This window comes from Drosophila erecta, unplaced genomic scaffold (genome assembly GCF_003286155.1).
Source record: "Drosophila erecta strain 14021-0224.00,06,07 unplaced genomic scaffold, DereRS2 tig00000279-arrow-arrow-pilon, whole genome shotgun sequence".
Taxonomy (NCBI): domain Eukaryota; kingdom Metazoa; phylum Arthropoda; class Insecta; order Diptera; family Drosophilidae; genus Drosophila; species Drosophila erecta.
The window spans coordinates 1,311,048-1,328,731 of record NW_020825216.1 but is presented as its reverse complement, the minus strand read 5'-3'; the positions used below and the strand labels follow the sequence as shown (position 1 = coordinate 1,328,731).

The 17,684-nt window shown below is 48.7% G+C and overlaps 1 protein-coding gene across 2 annotated transcripts; it reads left to right on the top strand.

Annotated features, from left to right (window-relative positions):
- Positions 1-1,286: 1,286 nt before the first annotated feature.
- LOC6551493 lies at positions 1,287-15,572 on the top strand. Of its 2 annotated transcripts, none has more exons than XM_026982972.1 (8): positions 1,287-4,600; positions 7,806-8,232; positions 9,745-9,921; positions 10,665-11,044; positions 11,114-11,517; positions 11,584-11,953; positions 12,009-13,433; positions 13,884-15,572. In XM_026982972.1, exons 1-8 carry the CDS (start codon positions 1,688-1,690, stop codon positions 14,307-14,309), a joined length of 6,522 nt encoding a protein of 2,173 aa, XP_026838773.1. In that variant the 5' UTR covers positions 1,287-1,687; the 3' UTR covers positions 14,310-15,572. The 2 variants fall into 2 exon arrangements, with proteins under 2 accessions (XP_026838773.1, XP_026838772.1); XM_026982971.1 differs by having other exon boundaries at positions 10,464-11,044.
- The last annotated feature ends 2,112 nt before the right edge of the window (positions 15,573-17,684 follow it).

The window sequence follows — 17,684 nt, the reverse complement described above, 5'->3', positions numbered from 1 at the left end:
AATATACATGTGTGATTCGGTATCATTATCGTCACACGAGCATGCAGAAGCGAATTTGTCTAATCACTTTCATTACGATCACGATCGCCTCAATCCCCACTTCCTAAGTTTATGACATGAGCACGTCCGAGCAATCGCCAAGAAGTTTTACTCTTACGACTTACAGCCATTAAAACGAAATCCCAGAAGTCCGTAATGGTCACTCCCTTCTAAGCCAGGCCAACAAACATGTCCAACGATCTGTCCCCGAACCATCGTAAAAAGAGGTAGGCTCTCCCCATTGCCACTCGCACTGTAACCCCCACGCCCATCAGGGATGTCAACTCAAAAACAGCCAAATTTGCATACATTTCGCCTTTATTTACAAGCCCGATAAGTCCCAATAAAATATGTTACTCCTAAGTGTAAAAAGATAGCTGAATAAAATAATAAGCTTAGTAATAAATCGATCGGTTGAGATATACCATTAAATAACGTGTTTCCAGCAGAATCCTACTAAGAGTGTTAGTAATTTGCATTTACTTCATCGAGGTTCATTTTAAATGGTTAGAATTTTTTATTTGGTCGGAAAAATAGCCGGAATGGCATCACTGGAGCCCCGTTTCCGTTGCTCGGCTTACATGCAGCAACCACCTTTGCTTCTGTTTTTGTTTCTGTTTCTTCCGCTACCTTTCTTCGTCATTCTGCTCGGTTTTTTGCGCATGCGCCAACGAGACAGCGAAGTAGCACAGTGGGATGGATTGCTGAAAAAGTATGGAGTATAAAAAAATAATTTTTATAAAAAAGGATATAGTGCATGTCTAGTGAGTTGGAGTATGGAGTATAAAAAAATAATTTTTATAAAAGAGTATATAATACATGTCGAGTGAACGGGGATAGCTGTCTTATCTGTAAGTCTTGCAGAATTGAACTTCGAACACCTTTCGGTATTTTTTTTTTAGCAGCTTTTTGAAATACATAGTTTAATTTAGTCGATTGTATATCTTGCATTATCTGCAGGGCTTTGATATTTCTGCGCTCTTGTCCGCTTTTTTATGTCCTGCCTAATAGCGAAAGAACCCACTGTGCTCCGCTGGCAGGGAAAAATGCCGAGATCGCGACGAAGACGGCTTAATTTTCCGTCGAGTCGCTCTGCGTTTGCTCAGTCGACTTTCGTCACGATTCGCGTTCGGACGTGCGCCGCGCGCTTAACAAGTAACGAAACAAAAAACCAACCCAAGAAACCGAAAACCGGGAAGAAAATTAAATAAATAGCTTGATAATTTCTGTTCGTATTTTGTTTATGTTCCGTTGTTTTTTTTGTTTGTGACGGTGGTGTTTTGCTGCTTTTTGTTTGGCTGCAGTGGCGCGTAACGCCGCAGTCAACCCCCAAAACAAAACAGCAAGATAATAACGACTACTATTGGGTCCTGGGACAAACAGGATGCGCTCGAGTGACCCTGCGCACCTGTTCGCCAACGACAAGTGCCACGGACAGCAATGAAATTTCCCGGCCCTCGTGTGTGTGTTTGTGTGTGAAATTTTCTTGTAATTTATGCAAAGCCTAGGTGAAGGCGGAAAATTCAACTGGTGTTTCTTTTGGGTGGCTTTGTTCCTGCTGGTGGGAACTGGCCACAGCTGAAACTCCCAGCCACAAGCTGGAACAACTGATAGCCCACTTTTCGCTCATGGTTTGTGCCAGCCGATCATGCTGATTGTGGACATGTTGACGCTGGCATTGGCAAATGAGCCGATGTGCGGCGGTGGCAAAATGAGATCCAGTGGCAAGGATAGTCAGGCGGCTGGAGCAGCAGCAGCAGCATCTATGGTCAATACAACTGGCGGTGGACTAGGCCCAAGTCGCGGGCTTTCTGGCCACTTGGCATGCGAGGCACGCAGCTCACGCGACAATGTTGCTGCCGTGCATGACGAACTGCGTCAGCAGTGCCACTCGGCGATAGTTGCGGTGGAGGCGCGTGCGCGTGCTGAATACACTGGCAACAACAAGGGCGACAGCAACAACAATGGCAGCAGCAGCAGCACTAGCTGCAACATCGACAACTCTGGCGACAACACAGCAGCGGAAGTGGCCACGAAATGCGAGTACGCGCAACTCGAGCATGAGAGGCGGAGCGTGAGCGCAGGCGCATACTTGCAACCACCCAATGTGACAGTAAGCAGCAGCAGCAGCAGCAACAGCAGCAACAACAAGGGGGGGCGCAGCGCCTGCTCAATACCTACAATTGGCAGTGAGCTTTTCAAAGCCAACCTTGTGGCAGCAGCAGCAGCAGCAGCAGTCGTCGCAGCTGAGCAGCAGAGGCAGCAGCTACACAAGTCAGCAAGCAGCAGCAGCAGCCAACCGTCAACGAATTGTGGCCAAAAGCTGTGCAAATTGATTGAGTCCAGTGAAAAATCAGTGGAAATCAATTGCCCCAGTCCTTGTGGCACACGCAACGTGCCTGAAAGTGGCCCAAAGTTCAGCGAAAAGTCGTCGCAAAGCGTTGGCCAAACTGGCGACGATTTTGGCAGCCACAACGACGACGACAACGATACCAACAACAACGACAACGACAACAACCACGACGACGACGACGACGACGCGCGACGTACAGAAAAATTTGTGCAAAAAATCAGGCAAAGCGCGTTGCCTGCTCGCGAGCCACATCATTTTTTTTATCCCAGTGAAAGTGTTGAGACAGATGCAGCAGCAGTAGCAGCAGCATCAATAGTGACAGCAGCATCAGCAGCAGCAACAGCAACAGCAGCCTTAAGCTCCAAAAAGGAGCAGCAGCAGGAGGAGCAGCAGGAGGCGGGGCAGGCGCCATTGTCATTGCCACACTCACCGCACCCTCCTTGCCCCAACGATACCCAGCGAGCCCAGCAAACCCACGAACCAACTGCCACCAGCAACTCATCCTTGACTGGATGTGGTGGCATTGATAATGTCGCTGGCATTGCTGCTGTCCGCCCACAAAAAAGTTCCTGGCCTCTGGATTACGTGAGGAGCAGCATCCCACATACAGCAGCAACATGCAATGACAACGGCAACCAGTCAAAGCCCAGCGATTTAAGTGCATCATCCGAGGGGAAGCTCATCGATTGCGAGTCCTTGGTGGGCAACACAGTGCAATCAGCATCACCAACAGCAGCAGCAGCAGCAGCAGCAGAAATAGCAGCAACTGCAGCAGCAGTAGCAACAAGCTGCATTGAGCAGGATCTCATCGATTTTGAGCACGACTTGGGCGAGGATTTTGTGGCCAGTCAGCGCTTAAAGCGACTGCAATTCAATTTTCAGGGACGCGTGGCCAGTAGTAGTAACATTGATTGTGTAAAGGCATCCTTGAGACCACAACAACAACAGCAGCAGCAGCAGGAGCAGCAGCAGGAGCAACAAACAATAAGCATAACAAAGAAACTACCCCCAGATACCGATAGCGATACCAGCCAACAACCCCAACTCCAAAGCCCCAGCGAAGCACACCAAACCCAATCCACTCAAGGCGCAGACAATAAGGCGATTGCATCCATTATCGCAGACCCAAGTGCAATTCAATTAGATGCGGATGCCATTCCAGCAGCACCATTGCCAAATGAAAGCGAAACAACAGCCAGCGACAGACAAACAGCTGAAAATCCCAAGGAGCAACATTTCCTGCTGAATACGCACTCCGAGTGGCCAGTGCGCAGGATCGAGAAGGCGGAGACGGAAACGGAGGCGGAGAGCCATACCCACAACCACAGCCAGAATCGGAATCAGAATCAGCATCCGAATCAGAGCCAGAACCAGAACCAGAAGCAGAACCAGGACCAAGTGGTGATTGAAATCGAAACGGATTGCGAGGAGCACGACGCGTCCAGGGAGGATTGCTTGAGGCGCTCTGCCTTTGTGCCCGCGCAGTCGAGTTGCAAGGAGACCGGTGACTTTGGCACATCGCTGAGCGAGTTCGATGTGCAGCGGTTTGGCGAGTATCTAAAGGCCGCCCGCCAATTGCAGTGGCATCATCTGAACTCCAGCCGCAGCCGGAAGCAGCCGGATATCGGCAGCACCAGCAGTTTCCAGTGCTACGACGAGCTCCTGGCCGAGTTCGTTAGCGAACAGCAACAGGAGTACTTGCTGTACGAGGGCTATTCCGATTGCGATAACAATTCCAACTCCAACTCCAACTCCAATTCGAATTGCGATAGCCAGGAGGAGTTTGATTGCGAAAGAGCCGCCTGCCAGTGCCATGAGTGCCTAGCCAGCCGGGTTGAGAACACGTCCACTTGCGCCAGAGGCATCGTCAGCGTTACAGCAGCCCATCTTGATCGAACCCCAGAACCCACCCACCTGACCAACGGCCACAGGATGCGCGAGGTGAATGGTCAGTTGCGCGGCCTGCTCAAGAAGCCAAATCGACCGCCACCGGCCCGCAAGAATCGCGTCGTCTTCGATGAGACGCGCAACGAGTTCTTCGAGGCCGACTACATAATCCTGATCCGCGAGGATTGCGCCTACGACGAGGAAGACGAGGAGCCATGCACCTGCGGCGAGCACGAGCTGGTGCGTCTGTGCTGCGAGGAGGGATGCCAGTGCAACTACGCCGTCAATCCTGCCGAGGCGGGCGAGGGCAGGACGCCACAGGTGAGTTGGCAAGGGATCTCCAGGAATCTCCATAGGGATTACTTTGGCTGGGATATATCTGACATTTCCAGTGCTCGGGGTCTTGATTGTACTTTATACTTGTAACTTTATAAAGTGGCCAAATGAACCACATACCTTCAAAGCTCTGGGGTTCTTAATATAATGTGGGAAAGCAGCTCCTTTTAACCAGAGTTTTAATGTGTTTCTGGCTTCCTATAGCCATTATTTCAATATAAGAAATAGCTGCATTTTTGCCGACTTCAGCCCTCGAGAAGCCCATGGCACCTCCTCTCCGGACAACCAGTCCGATTCCGAGTATAAGCTGATTAGCTGTCTCCCTCCTCGCCGAGTTCCAGTTGCTCAGCGGGGCTGGGACTGGGAATGGGTTGGGGCTTGGGCTTGGGTGTCGAACTGGTGGTGCTGCCGGTCTGGGCCACCGTTTTGCCTTGGCTAATGAGGGCAACCTGAAACGGACCTCTGCTTTTAACTATCCCATTTCACTGGGGTCGCCAACTTAAATGGGTTTATTACTCACTTCGCTCTGCGTGTGCAACTGCCGGTTGGCTTTGGAGCAGGGCTTTTCCCGGCTGATGACGTGCTTTTGTCAATTTGAAGTTCGAAGCCTTGTTGATTTTCGCATTTACTTAGCCACACAGCTCGTTAGAGGTAGCTGCATTTCTGCAAAGTAGCATCTCGCCCGGGAATTGCCAGAAAGTCAATCAAAGTCATTTTTAATTGCTTGTAAATTGTGAGTACGCACTATTTGATCGATTTGTACGCCTCCCTGGCAGTATGCGTTATTTAAATTAGTTCAGTTTCATGTTTGATGTGCAGGAAGCCCTAAAATAATGAACCTAAACCCCGAACTTTAACTGGCTTATCTCTTGCTTTTGCACACTCCAAAAACTCCGAGTTGTAATCCTTGTCGCACAATATTCGCAATTAGGAGCCCGAAGTTTATTTTCCTTTTCAATTCGGCGATTTGTTCGTTATCTGCTAGCCAGCAGTGGGACATGGTGGATGTGGATGTGGAATTGGGCCTCCATCTCAGCCATGCCGCTTTTCATGTTAATTACGCCAAACGCTGTCCAACTTTTGCGTGTTATCACAGTGTATGTGTGCGTGTAGAATTTGAAGAAAACAAAAGGACAGCAGAGCAGCCACAGTGTCCTCGTTTCTCCCGCCCAAGTGGCAGTCAAGCAGGAGTCAAGCCGCAGGACACCCGTCCACGCCCACAGTGCTACATCACATCATCCATTGAGATACACATCCTTGTTGTAAGAATGCATGTTTGGCTGTATGTACATAATGGCTGCGAGTTTGTCCTCGCAGTCTCTATTGGCAAGTGTGTATAAATCACTTAAGAACTTTTATACAAAATGCTTTTCTTGTGCCAGTAACTCGAAACTGCAGTAATAACCACTGACATTGTGTTCGCACCCTCGCTTCACCCCTTTATAAGAAATAGGAACACACCCAACACCCAACACCCAACCAAGTCTGTGTGATAGATTGCTTTATGAATTGCCCCCCGTATCGTGATGAACATAAGGCGTTATGTGTGTTAAGGACATGCAGGAAAGTTGCCGCCAATATTTGGACATTCCTTCCAAAGCATCGCACTCATTATGTCCTCCATGCCACACCATACCATGCCATCATTGCCACTCTCACCTCGACACTCGTATCGATCCTGAGCGGCCCTCGAGTTGCGTTTAAATTTCAATTTGCTGCCACATAAGCGACACTTGAGTGCGCCGCTTTTTGCTTATCTACTTCGGCCCTCCTCCTGATGTCCTGGCAGGGTCCTGTCTGAGAGCCCCGACCGAGAGTGCATCGCAAGAAAAGAATCATTTTCGAGTCAGGAGTACATTCGTTTATCAACCGATACTTGTGTATCTCAGCGATGCGGATAAACGACTTACAGGATCTCTGCTTATAGAATACCCCAAAAGTCCCATGAATAGGTAGTGAATATTTGTGTGCACCTAAAATATTGTAGTGAATTTAGAATTGCTGTAAAAAGTTGTATAGCTTCATAATCTGAGAGGTGTATTAAAGTTATTGCATTCTTTATTATTTTTAATCTCCCAGTGTTTCGTAGTTCACCTCTTGCTGTCTTTGCCCAAGCAAACTTTGGCAGCTTGCTGCTGTGTTTATTTTTCTCAGTGTGGGCGGCCAATGTACTTGACTTGGCGCTTCTTGAGCATGTCCCCTCCTCGATGCATCTGTGTGCGTGTGTGAGTGTGTGTGTGCGGGCTCTCTGAAGAGTTTAATATGCATTTAGTGTGTGTAACAAGTTTGCCGAGCACGTTGCATAACACACAGACAGTTAGCTAGCCACATCCTTGGCCGGAGAAAGAATACGCCGTATTTATGCAAAACTTTTCGCCTTTTCTCAAGGCGAGTTATGACAGGACCAGGTTCTGCCCCCACCTCCCCCTCTCCAACCAAGAAAAAAACATGGGGAAAAATTGAAAATGCATAGAGGAAGCACACGGAGATCCTTGTCTAGACATTGCAGCCAGCTGCAGTTGCAAGTAAACAGGATTTTGGCAGTTCCCGGGGGAATTCCGGCAGAATGGAGTTCCAAATCGCTGGCAACTTTTACATGTGCAGCACAACTCTTTATGGCTTTTCCCCCGGCTCTCTGAGAACTGGGTTCCTTGCCTTTTCCAACTTCTTCCGACCCTTCAGATGGAAAAGTGCACAGATTAGGGGGAAATATGTGCATACTTGCTGGTGTCATACAAAAGGATAAAGCTAAAAGGCTAAATGTGCACCCGCTTTTCATAAACTATGTAATACAAATGAAAGAAAATCGGCAATTTCCCTGCCGCCATTAGTGGCCCAAACACCATGCATTCCACTAGCAGTGTAGGCTTCGCCATTTCAGCAGTTGAAATATATCCATCAGATATGTGGCTAACTGCGCCATTAGGAGCACGAATAAATTTCACAGTGGCAGTACCAGAAAGCAGGGGCTTAATGCTGATTTATGGCGCCCACTTCATCATCCCAGTCCCTACATCCTGTCCATGCACAAGCACTTGCATATAGGATGCATGTGCGCAAGGACACGTTGCCACTCACGACCATACAACTCAATTAGCTTAATTTGCGGTGATGCAACTCGGCTTACGAGCATTATTCACTTAGCAAGCTTACCTCCACCTAATTTGGTTATGCCACCATCCCTTTGCAGAGCCCCAAATATCAGCCGCCAATTGAGTTCGTCGACGATGCCGCACTCAGTCCGCCCGACGGCTACAAGGACAGCAGTCTGAAGAACACGCTCGGCGGCGCCCTCAGCGGTCACATCTTTGGGGCGCAGCACCTGCAGCAGCTGCAGGTCATCCAGCGGCTGCAGCAGCAGCGCGCCGCAATGCTGGCCGCCCGCAGTACCACAGGCGGGCAGATACCGCCCCCGCCCCCGCCCGTCGGCAGTGCCCAGCAGCAGCAGCAGCAGCAGCAACAGCAGCAGCAACAGCAGCAGCAGCAACAGCAACAGTCGCATCAGCAACCGCATCATGGAGCCATGCAGCAGCAGCAGTCGGAGGAGGACCTGCAGGGCGTTTGCACCGAGTGTGCCGAGTGCGCCGAGTGTGCGGCCAAGCAGCTCCAGGAAGCAGGTGAGTGTCTGCACTGCGCGAAAATGCTGGCTGCTGTGCAGTCCCATCTATATTTGGTCAGAAACGTGGGCTTGCAAGGGGCATGACCGCGTTTGAGCTCGGATATCCCTGACTAGATTTAATGGTGGGGCCATGACACTATGGAACTAAATATATACACATCCATCCACATCCAACTCCAACAATTGCAGCGCCGACTCCATGCCGCAATGCAATTAGTGGGAATCCCGCGGGAACGAGGACGCGTTGCGTTCTTTTCATTCACAAACGCTTTCGTTTGCCTTTGTGTAATCTAATTATGAATTATTTATGCAAACATTCGTTGCTCGTCGCCCGTTGACATCCTGCCCAGCTCGGCTCGTCCTGCGAGCACCCGCCTCGGGGTCCTTTAAATTGGACGCCATTTTTAATGCTCCCTGCTACGCCGCCAGTTCGCTGCACTTGCTCTTGTAATTTTCTAGTTAATTTAATTCGGAAAAGTTGGACGGCAATGGGGCGGCCTTTTGGCTGGGCAGTCGGGTTCACAGACGTTCAGCCGTTCAGCCGTTCAGCCGGCCGGACAGTGGAGTGTCAATAAAGAGCACTCAACAGATATACACAACTCCAAGGCCCTTGGCATGCATCATCAGAGTTATTGGACTAAAAATGGCAGCACGCTAGAATGGTTACCCCATCGCCCAAATACTATCTACTCAAGTATCCCTAGCTGCTGCTTAGCTCTAACTTGGCAATTAGGCAAAGTAAATAAAGGGCACCTTTCGGTACATCATAGCTGTTGGAACAATTCCATGGTGACGCCATATCGGCATCGAAAGCGTTAGGCAACCAAATGAAATCGGTAAAGTTTCGGCTTTGCGCCATAAATAATTTGGATGGCATTTTCGGGCTGTTTGCCCAAGTCGCCCGCATTTTCATCGAGTCGGTTCTGTTCTATTGATTGATTTACTTCGGTTCGAATCGAATCGCATCGCATCGCATCGAATGGGACACCTAACCCCCTAGAAGGATGTTTGAAATGGCTGGCATTTGCATTAATGTCGGTGGTCACGCTTTATTGGCTGCCAAAGAGACAACCGGGAAACGGGAGAAAATAGGGAAACAGGGGAGAGTTTTGTTTATTTTATTCTTCTTTTTTTTTTGCGGGGTAGACCATTTTCCGGGGGTTTCCCCCTGGCGCTCTGGGTGCACTCCTCATTAATTGTTGCGCCCAACGAACCGCGAATGCGACAAGCCCACAGATCGCCCCATATACAAATGCCATCGAACCACCGAAAACTGAGATGCCGATCCTTCAAGCGCGCTTCCGCTCCAGAAGCAACAGGCGGAAGTCCCCCGAACCCCCGAACCAAAGCAGCTATTAAACATTTGTTCGATGTGATGTAGGAACTCAAGGTAGCCATGCATGGGTGTACGCACTGTAATCCCAGCGGTGCATCATTCAATTAATTACAAACTATTGGCTCGGAGCTAAATACTAGTCGATCGATCTAATTAACTCATCTCACATTGCAGAATGCAGCTCCCCGCAGTGCCCGGAGGAGCTGACCCCACTGGGAGTGCCCGCCGTGGCCATTCTGCCGCTGCACACCAGTTCCCCCGAGCGCCGCATCACCCAGAAGGAGATCATCGCCGGCGAGGAGCGGCCCAAATACGTGCTGCAATCGCAGTACAAGCCATCGCCCACAGGAGGTAAGATATCAGCCAGCTCGACCCGAACCTATCCCAATCCCCATCCAATCCGAATCCAAGTCTACTATCACGCATTTATGCACAGCAAGCAATGCTACCATCGCTACATGGCCATATTGCACGTCTCATAGATCACAGATCTCCGATTTTGATTGGGATGTCATCAAATTGAAATTTCCCATCCAAGCATTGGCCATTGAGCATTTCCCTTTAACGCAAAAGAACCGATTCGAACGGCTTTGAACTTTATCATAGTATTATCCTATTTTGATACACATTACTTTAGTAATATGTTTAATGAGGGAGTGCGCAGAGCCAACCCATAAGAACTATCAGTTTAATGTTTGCATATTTCATATAAGAACGACAATGTTTGATTCAATATTTGAGTATCAGCCAAACATGTACATATCAAGCATTCGCTATTCACGATCTCCATATCGACATCGATCGATCTCAATCCTCCAATAAAATGTTCAATTCTGAAACCAAAACAATGCCTTCCAACGGTTTTGCGTGCTGCTATCTGCTTGTACGTGTAGTGGTGAAATCTAGAAAGGATTCGGGCAGTAGCAAGGCCAGTTCCGGATCCATCTCCGGCTCCGGCTCCGGCTCCAGTTCCGCCTACGGGACAGCCACCCAAGTCCCGGTCCCCGTTCCAGTTCCAGCCACGGCCATCAGTAGCCATCAGTCCTCGAAAAATAAGCGATTTGTTGTTGAAACCATTACTACTATGACCACAGTGACCGAGCGCCGGATCATCCGCGAGGCGCACGAGGATGCGGCGACCGCTGGATCCGCTCCTGCACCTGGTACCGCCGCGCCAATGGTGGCAGCCGCGTCCGCTGGCGGCGCTGATGCATTACCGCCCGCCTTGCCGGCCAAGGCGAGTGCTACAGCAGCAGCAGCCGCAGCTGCAGCAGCAGCCGCCGCAACAGCAGCGGCATCCGCATCCACATCCACATCCGCATCAGCATCCGCCTCCGCCTCCGCATCCGCATCGGAGCAGCAGCAGTTCGAGGCGCAGAAACCACCACCCATACCGCCCAAGGAGACCTCACCCACGCAGATCAGCGGCATCCTGAAGGGCGGCAAACTATGGAAGCAGGACTCGATCTCACAGGTGAGTTGCCTACTTGGATAATCAAGCGATGGCTATTTACTGATACTCCATGTTGTCCATGCCAAGCAGCAGTCGGATGATCAGAACAATACCACCTCGGAGGACGAGAGTGGTGGCACCAAGCGGTCGGTGAGGTTCGTGACCGAGGATCAGGCCAATGCCGGCACCGACAGCGATGCCCAATCCCTGGCCGGTGATCTGGATGACAGCGAGAACCAGATCAACGAGCTGATCCCGATCAAGAAGCACTCGACGCTCTTCAACAACGCCCTGCGTCCCAATTCGGCGGTGCGCCAACTCTTCCCGAGCGTCTCAGCTCATCAGGCACCGGTGCTCACCTCGGAGGCGCTCCGGGCCTTCGATGAGTCCAAGCGGGCTGGCTGCCTGGTCACCCACCTGCCAGGCAGCTGTGGTGACTCCGACACCTTGCGGAGGAGCATGGAGCGCAATATACTGCGACGATCGCTGATTAAGTAAGTGATAGATGCTTGTGGGGTAACTAGGTAATCTCATTAAAATACTTTTTGTTTGGCTATTAGGAAAAAGGCTGTCAAATCGGACATTTCGCTGGAGGAGCGCATCAAGCAGCTGACCTGCGACATCGACGAGGATCTGGCCGAGGAACTGCAGCGGGCCGTGGACGAGGATGCTGAATCTGTGGCCGAACGTGCCGATGAGTTGGCACAGCGCAACAGTCCCGCCGGCGAGGAGAATCCCAATCCGGTGCCTGGTTCTGGACAAGCTCACAAGTTCGTCAATGGCGAGAAGAGCTTCTCGCCGAGCAGCTCCGTGTCGAGCTCCTCGAGCGGATCGTCGGCCTACAAGAAGATCGCAGACATCTTCAACCGCGACAAGAAGCAGGAGAAGATCATGGAGATGGAGGAGAATCCCATAGTTATCATACCACAGGTGAGTACACTTCCTTGCCGGCGTATACAAAGTTCTCTAGTTGATTTCTCTGCAGGAGTGCCGTTGTCCCGCTGCTCCGGACTTGGGCATGGGCATCCAGGTGCCGGTGGTCCACACGCAGATCCACCGCACTCCGCCCCGCCAAACGGAGCCGAAGCGTCAGTTCCTCTCCTCCACTTTGGCCCCGCTGACCGCCTGTGTGGCTGGCAACAAGGACGACCTATCCTCCTACTACACATTGGCCGCTGCAGCTGCCGCTCATCCGCATGCCCATGGCCACGCCCACACGCATGCGCATGCCGCCCACTACGCCGCCGCCGCTGCGGCAGCCGACTTCAATATGGGGCAGCTACTGGGAGCGGCTGCAGCCGCTGCCGCCTCTGGAGATCCGGCTGCACAGCATGCGGCTGCCATGGCGGCACAGGGATTGGCCCAAGGACTGGCTGCTGCCGGCGGAGGAGTGGGAGCAGGAGGACTTGGTGCTGGAGAGGATGCTCGCAAGGTGGCGCCCGATGTGATTGCCGGCACACCGGGTCAGGAGGTCGCTGGGCGGCAGGAGCAGGACGAACTGGCCGCCTTCGCCCAGGCGGACGCCAAGCGGACCGAGCAGCTCAAGAAGCGCTACACTGGAGCGGGCTCCGAGCCCAGTCAATCGCAGGCCAGCAGCGACGATGACGAGCAGAACGACTATGGGTTCAACAAGCGTCCATCGGTGCGGGGCATCAAGCCCAAGTTCAGTTCGACCAACGAGATCCTGGCCCAGATGCAGGAGCAGCTGAGCGCGGCGATACCCACGGTGGTCAATAGCCAGCCGGTGCAGCATGCGGTCAAGGGTTATGCCATGCCCAACACGCTCAAGCAGAATCCCTCGCCGCAGAACGTGCCACAGAACTTGCAGCAGCAGCAACAGCAGCAGCAGCAACAGCAGCAACAGCAGCAGCAACATCAGCAGCAGGCGGTGCATCAGCAACACCAGCAGCAGTTGCAGCAGCAAATGGCCGCCGCGCTGCAGAAAACGGAGCAGCGAACGTGGAGCTTCTACAGCGAAACTGGGGAGCAGCAGCGCTTCCCCATGGACGCGGCTGCCATACAGCAGACCTACTACCAGACCCTGCCCGCCGGCACCATGTTCCGCCAGACGATGATCCAGCAGGGCGCCACGTCCGCCGGCGGCGCCGATGATGCATCACTCCTGTACGCCGCCGCCGCAGCCGCCCAAAATTGCCAGAGTGTCACCGCGACGGCAACGGCCACCGCCACCGCCACGGCCATCGAGCAGAGCAAGCACAGCAGCTACAGCAGCCACTTCGCCAGGAGCCCCACCCGGCGGCCGGAGTCGCCTCCCCCACTGCGCAACTACCACCAGACCATGGTCCTCATCCCGTACAACGCGGAGACCTACTCCCAGTTCGCCGCCAGCAGCAGCGGCGATCCCAAGCTGGCGCACATCCAGCGCCAGAACATCCTCGAGTACCAGCAGGTGAGTGGATTTGTGGCCTAAGTATGATAGATACATGTATAGATTGTATAGATAGATAGATGTGTATGAAGATAGATTTGCAAAAGAAAGTTTTTTTTTTCTTTTTTTATTTACAATTTATCTTAAGTAGTTCTTAGTCTGTCTATATATTTTTTACTATGTTTTGCTATTTCTACTTTAACAAAAGAGATTCCTAAAATTTTATGGATACTTGCATTTGAGATATAAAATGGAGCATTAACAATTTGTCTTAATATTTTTGATTGGTAGCGTGTTAAATCTCAATATTTGAGTTGCTGGCAGTAAATTTGAATGCCCATCGATTGTGTGTTTTTTAGTATCCAAGATTTTGACCAAAATATTAACTATTTTTGTGCATTCCAAGAAACTAAAAGAAACCCAAAAGTATCTTGTACCTATTAACGCTATTTACTTTCTGCACGGTACCAGGTAACCCAGCAGACGATTCGTGTGCCCATTGGCTACGCCCTGCCCGGCATGCAGTTGCATGTGGTGAGTGGGCGTGGCCATGCCGCCCACTACGCCCAGCACCAGCAGCAGCATCAGCAGCAGCAACAGCAGCAGCAGCAGCAACAGCAGCAGCAGCGCCTGATGCAGGGACACTATCAATTCGGACCGGATGGCGGAATGCCCGGATTCAGCGAGCGCGGAGTGCCCGAAGGAGCCGCCGCCGTATCGCACAGCGATTGCAACGCCATGGTTTCGCCAACTTCAGCAGCAGCAGCGGTACAGCAGCAGCAGCAGCAGCAGCAGCAACAGCAGCAGCAGCAGATGCAGCAGCAGCAACAGATCGCCGGCGGAGTGGGTGTGGGCGCCCAGGCCCAGGGATCCGTGTACTATGCGATGAACGTATGACCCGCGCTCGAATAGTCGCTGCCAGCGGCGGTCATTGTCGAGCGCCGCCAGTGTCAACTAGTCGAAATGTCAGCGACTTCAGTGCATTTGGGTAGCGGCGGCATGGGCGGCAGATGAGCGCCCGCCCCGCGATATTCCCAATTCGAATCCGAGTCCGTGATTGAGTCCTCGAGTTCCCATCAGGTCCCATCCGCTGATTTCAGTTGCCCCTCAGTTGACCCTAGCGAGCGCTTTTGAATCAGTTCGATCTTCCGTGTTTAGCCGGTGTATCTGTGTTTGAATTTCAATCTGTATCTGTAAGCGTAACCGTATCTGTTTTTGCGTCAGTATGATTATCATTAGCCGTGTCCGTATCCGTGTTGTCAGTATCTTTGTGTCTGTGAACGTGTGTGTCACAAATACTCAAGTACGGCTTGTCACTAGGAGCCTTCAAAGCTTTCAAATCACTTGACTTTCTTCGATAAATGCAAGGACAAGACATTTCAAGGGGTTCCGCACACTGTTCAGCGTTTTTGAGGTGATTTCAAAGCTCTTGAGGCTTCCAAGGCGCCCACGATTATAATAGAATTTACAAAGTAAACATCCAAAGTTGGTGTAAACGATGCAGCGGCATCAAAACAATTTTGATACTATGTGCATCATGGAAACTGAAACGGCGGCTGCATCGTTTACAACCGGCTTCACCAACGAAATCCAAAGTGAGTCACTTCACGTTATGCAATGCTCCAAAAAGTACATTTTAAGTTCAGCCTTGTCGTCGAGGGTTTTTATTGAATAGGTATTAATATTTAGTCGAGTGTAGTGAAGATAGGATGCAAATCTAAACCAAAACACAACCAAATCACATGAATTTATTTCGAGCATGTACATGCTGGGTGCTAGTAATGCAAAAAGAACAACAACAACAACAAAAACACAACAAAACCAAGAAGAGTTAATTAAGCTATAAAGGTTATATTTAACAAAGTTAAACCTAAAACAAAGATATGTAATAACATTATTTTAAATTCGTTTTTTTTGTTTGCTGTTAGCCAAGGAAACCGAGTTTTGCTCAATGAAAAGTGCATTTGATTTTAAACGCATCTACACGTATATGAAAACCAACATACATTATTATATATCGACATATGCGAATGCTTAACTAAATTATACATAATTAATTATATTTAATTCAATTGATATTATAAAGTATTTTCAATGTAGTGCAATTTGTTGCTAACTCCAAAAGCTCTCTTAGCCAAGAGTATTAAATAAAAACATAGATATATATATACATATATATATATACATTATGAGTATCGAAATTATAGGACTATTTTTAGGCTTAGGCTTTATTTATAAACAATTTAGTTTTAATTACTTTTTTTTTGTTCTTCATGTATAATAAATTGAAAGAAAGTTGCAACAATTTTTGGTTTCCTACGCTTAAGAAATGTACCGCCATGTTGAAACATGGTACATGTAAAATCTATAGGCAAACACATCTATGTGTACTTAAGCTTTGTATGCTACAGTTTGTTTGGGTTTCATTTGTAGATCGATCAACCTGCATCGCATTCCACATCTTCCACATTCCAGACCCACAGAGATGTGTGTTGAAGCCCTGGGAGAATTCAAGACAATGGCGCCTAGAAGTATGCAACAAAGTGGGGCGCATTGTCTTGAATTCTGCAGGCGAGACCACGCATCTCCGATCGCCTTTCTCCCAAAGTGAGAGCATCAGTGCCAAAAGCTTCCATCCCAGACCTCTCAATCATTCCATACCGTTCAATCATCTCACCTAGTTGATAGAGTTACCATTTAAATCGTGCAATCATACGAAAAATGTTAGAAGATACCACACAAAGTCATGTTGAACCGGGGAAAATATCGTATCTCTTTGAAAACATAGGTCTGCACACAGAAACATACGCATAGATGTAAGTGCATTTGTGCATGCACCCCGCATACAAAACATTAGGATGATATACGGACAAACATACATACATACATATATAAAATATGCATAATGTATTTCGATTCAGATATTGTGTTAATGTCTATAACGAACATATTGAAACCTATTGAAGCAAACACGAATTAAGAGTGCAATAATGTTAAAATGTTAGGTGTCCGCTGACCGGAAACGGAAGCCGAAAATTATGGAAAAGGACAACGCAATTCCGTGGGAGCGCGCGAGCGAGATAGATAGTTGCTCGGCCATTTAGACAGAGATGGCGCGAGCCGGTAGAGACAGAGATAGCGCGCATAACGAAACAGTTTAGTCATAGATTTAAATACACAGACATTTACAGAGCGATGATTAACGATTAACTATAAACGATAACTAAAGCGTGGTCTTAGGTGTTCGATATTCAAGTTTTTTTGTTCATTCTTCGGTTACATTTTTCGTTGCACTTTTTCGCGGTTCCACTGAGAGATTCCGATACTAGAAATTGACTAGAAAACGCAGCGCGATTTGCATATTATATAAATACAGTTAGAGCCAGATAGCGAGCGAGAGTAAAGCGATAAATTATAAATAAATATATATGTATATATATACATACAGGCATACATATATATACATGGATATATACTAGATGTTTATGTAATACATAAATGGCATTGAACGAATTCCAAGCACATTGCAAAAATCCCAAATCAAAAAATCGCATGAAATTGATCCGTACCTTTTGTGTTTTACTCCCAGATGTAACTCAATTTTTTCTATGCAAAAGTAGTTGAAAATTATAAAATGAAAAACGGATAAAAAATAAACATACATATAAATATTTAGACACACATCGACAGTATCCTATTGGAATGATTTCTTTGAGAACTTGATTTGCGATTTTGGATATGCAGCAAGAAAAGTAAAACAAACAACAGAACATGTGTAAGAAATAGTATTAATAAGGTCGGATATTAATGCCCCGACATTACGCTATATGTATGTGGGGCAAGCAACAACAAATCCAATAAAAACAAAGTAATTAACGACAAAAAACGGATGAAACAACCAAGATTATGTAAGCGATGGATCGAAGTAAGAATTGATGCGAACGGCACAAGTATATAACAAATTTCAAACAAGTATATGACTGAGCCAATGACTCAAAATACATTTTAAACAAAAAGGAAAACCAGAAATATATGAAAAATATAAAAATGATAAGCAAGTGAATGGTAACTTCATTTTCAATGGGCTTTGGGAACTGGTGCTTTATATATGTTTATATTTATCTTAATACAACGGTGACCTATTTTCAATGACCAATAATATTGGACCCCAAACATATTTCATTAGAATGTTTTATTCACAACTAGAAAATGTTTAATTTCTGAAATTTTTAACTATACCCACAACTGGTGGGAAAGTATCATTAGTTATGA

Excerpts from the sequence above, each read along its gene's own strand:
- LOC6551493 (XM_026982971.1), top strand. The coding sequence starts at position 1,688 with ATGCTGATTGTGGACATGTTGACGCTGGCATTGGCAAATGAGCCGATG. Across the intron at positions 9,922-10,463 it reads CAAGCCATCGCCCACAGGAG|TGGTGAAATCTAGAAAGGAT; the intron begins GTAAGATATCAG and ends TTGTACGTGTAG. Across the intron at positions 11,045-11,113 it reads AGCAGGACTCGATCTCACAG|CAGTCGGATGATCAGAACAA; the intron begins GTGAGTTGCCTA and ends CATGCCAAGCAG.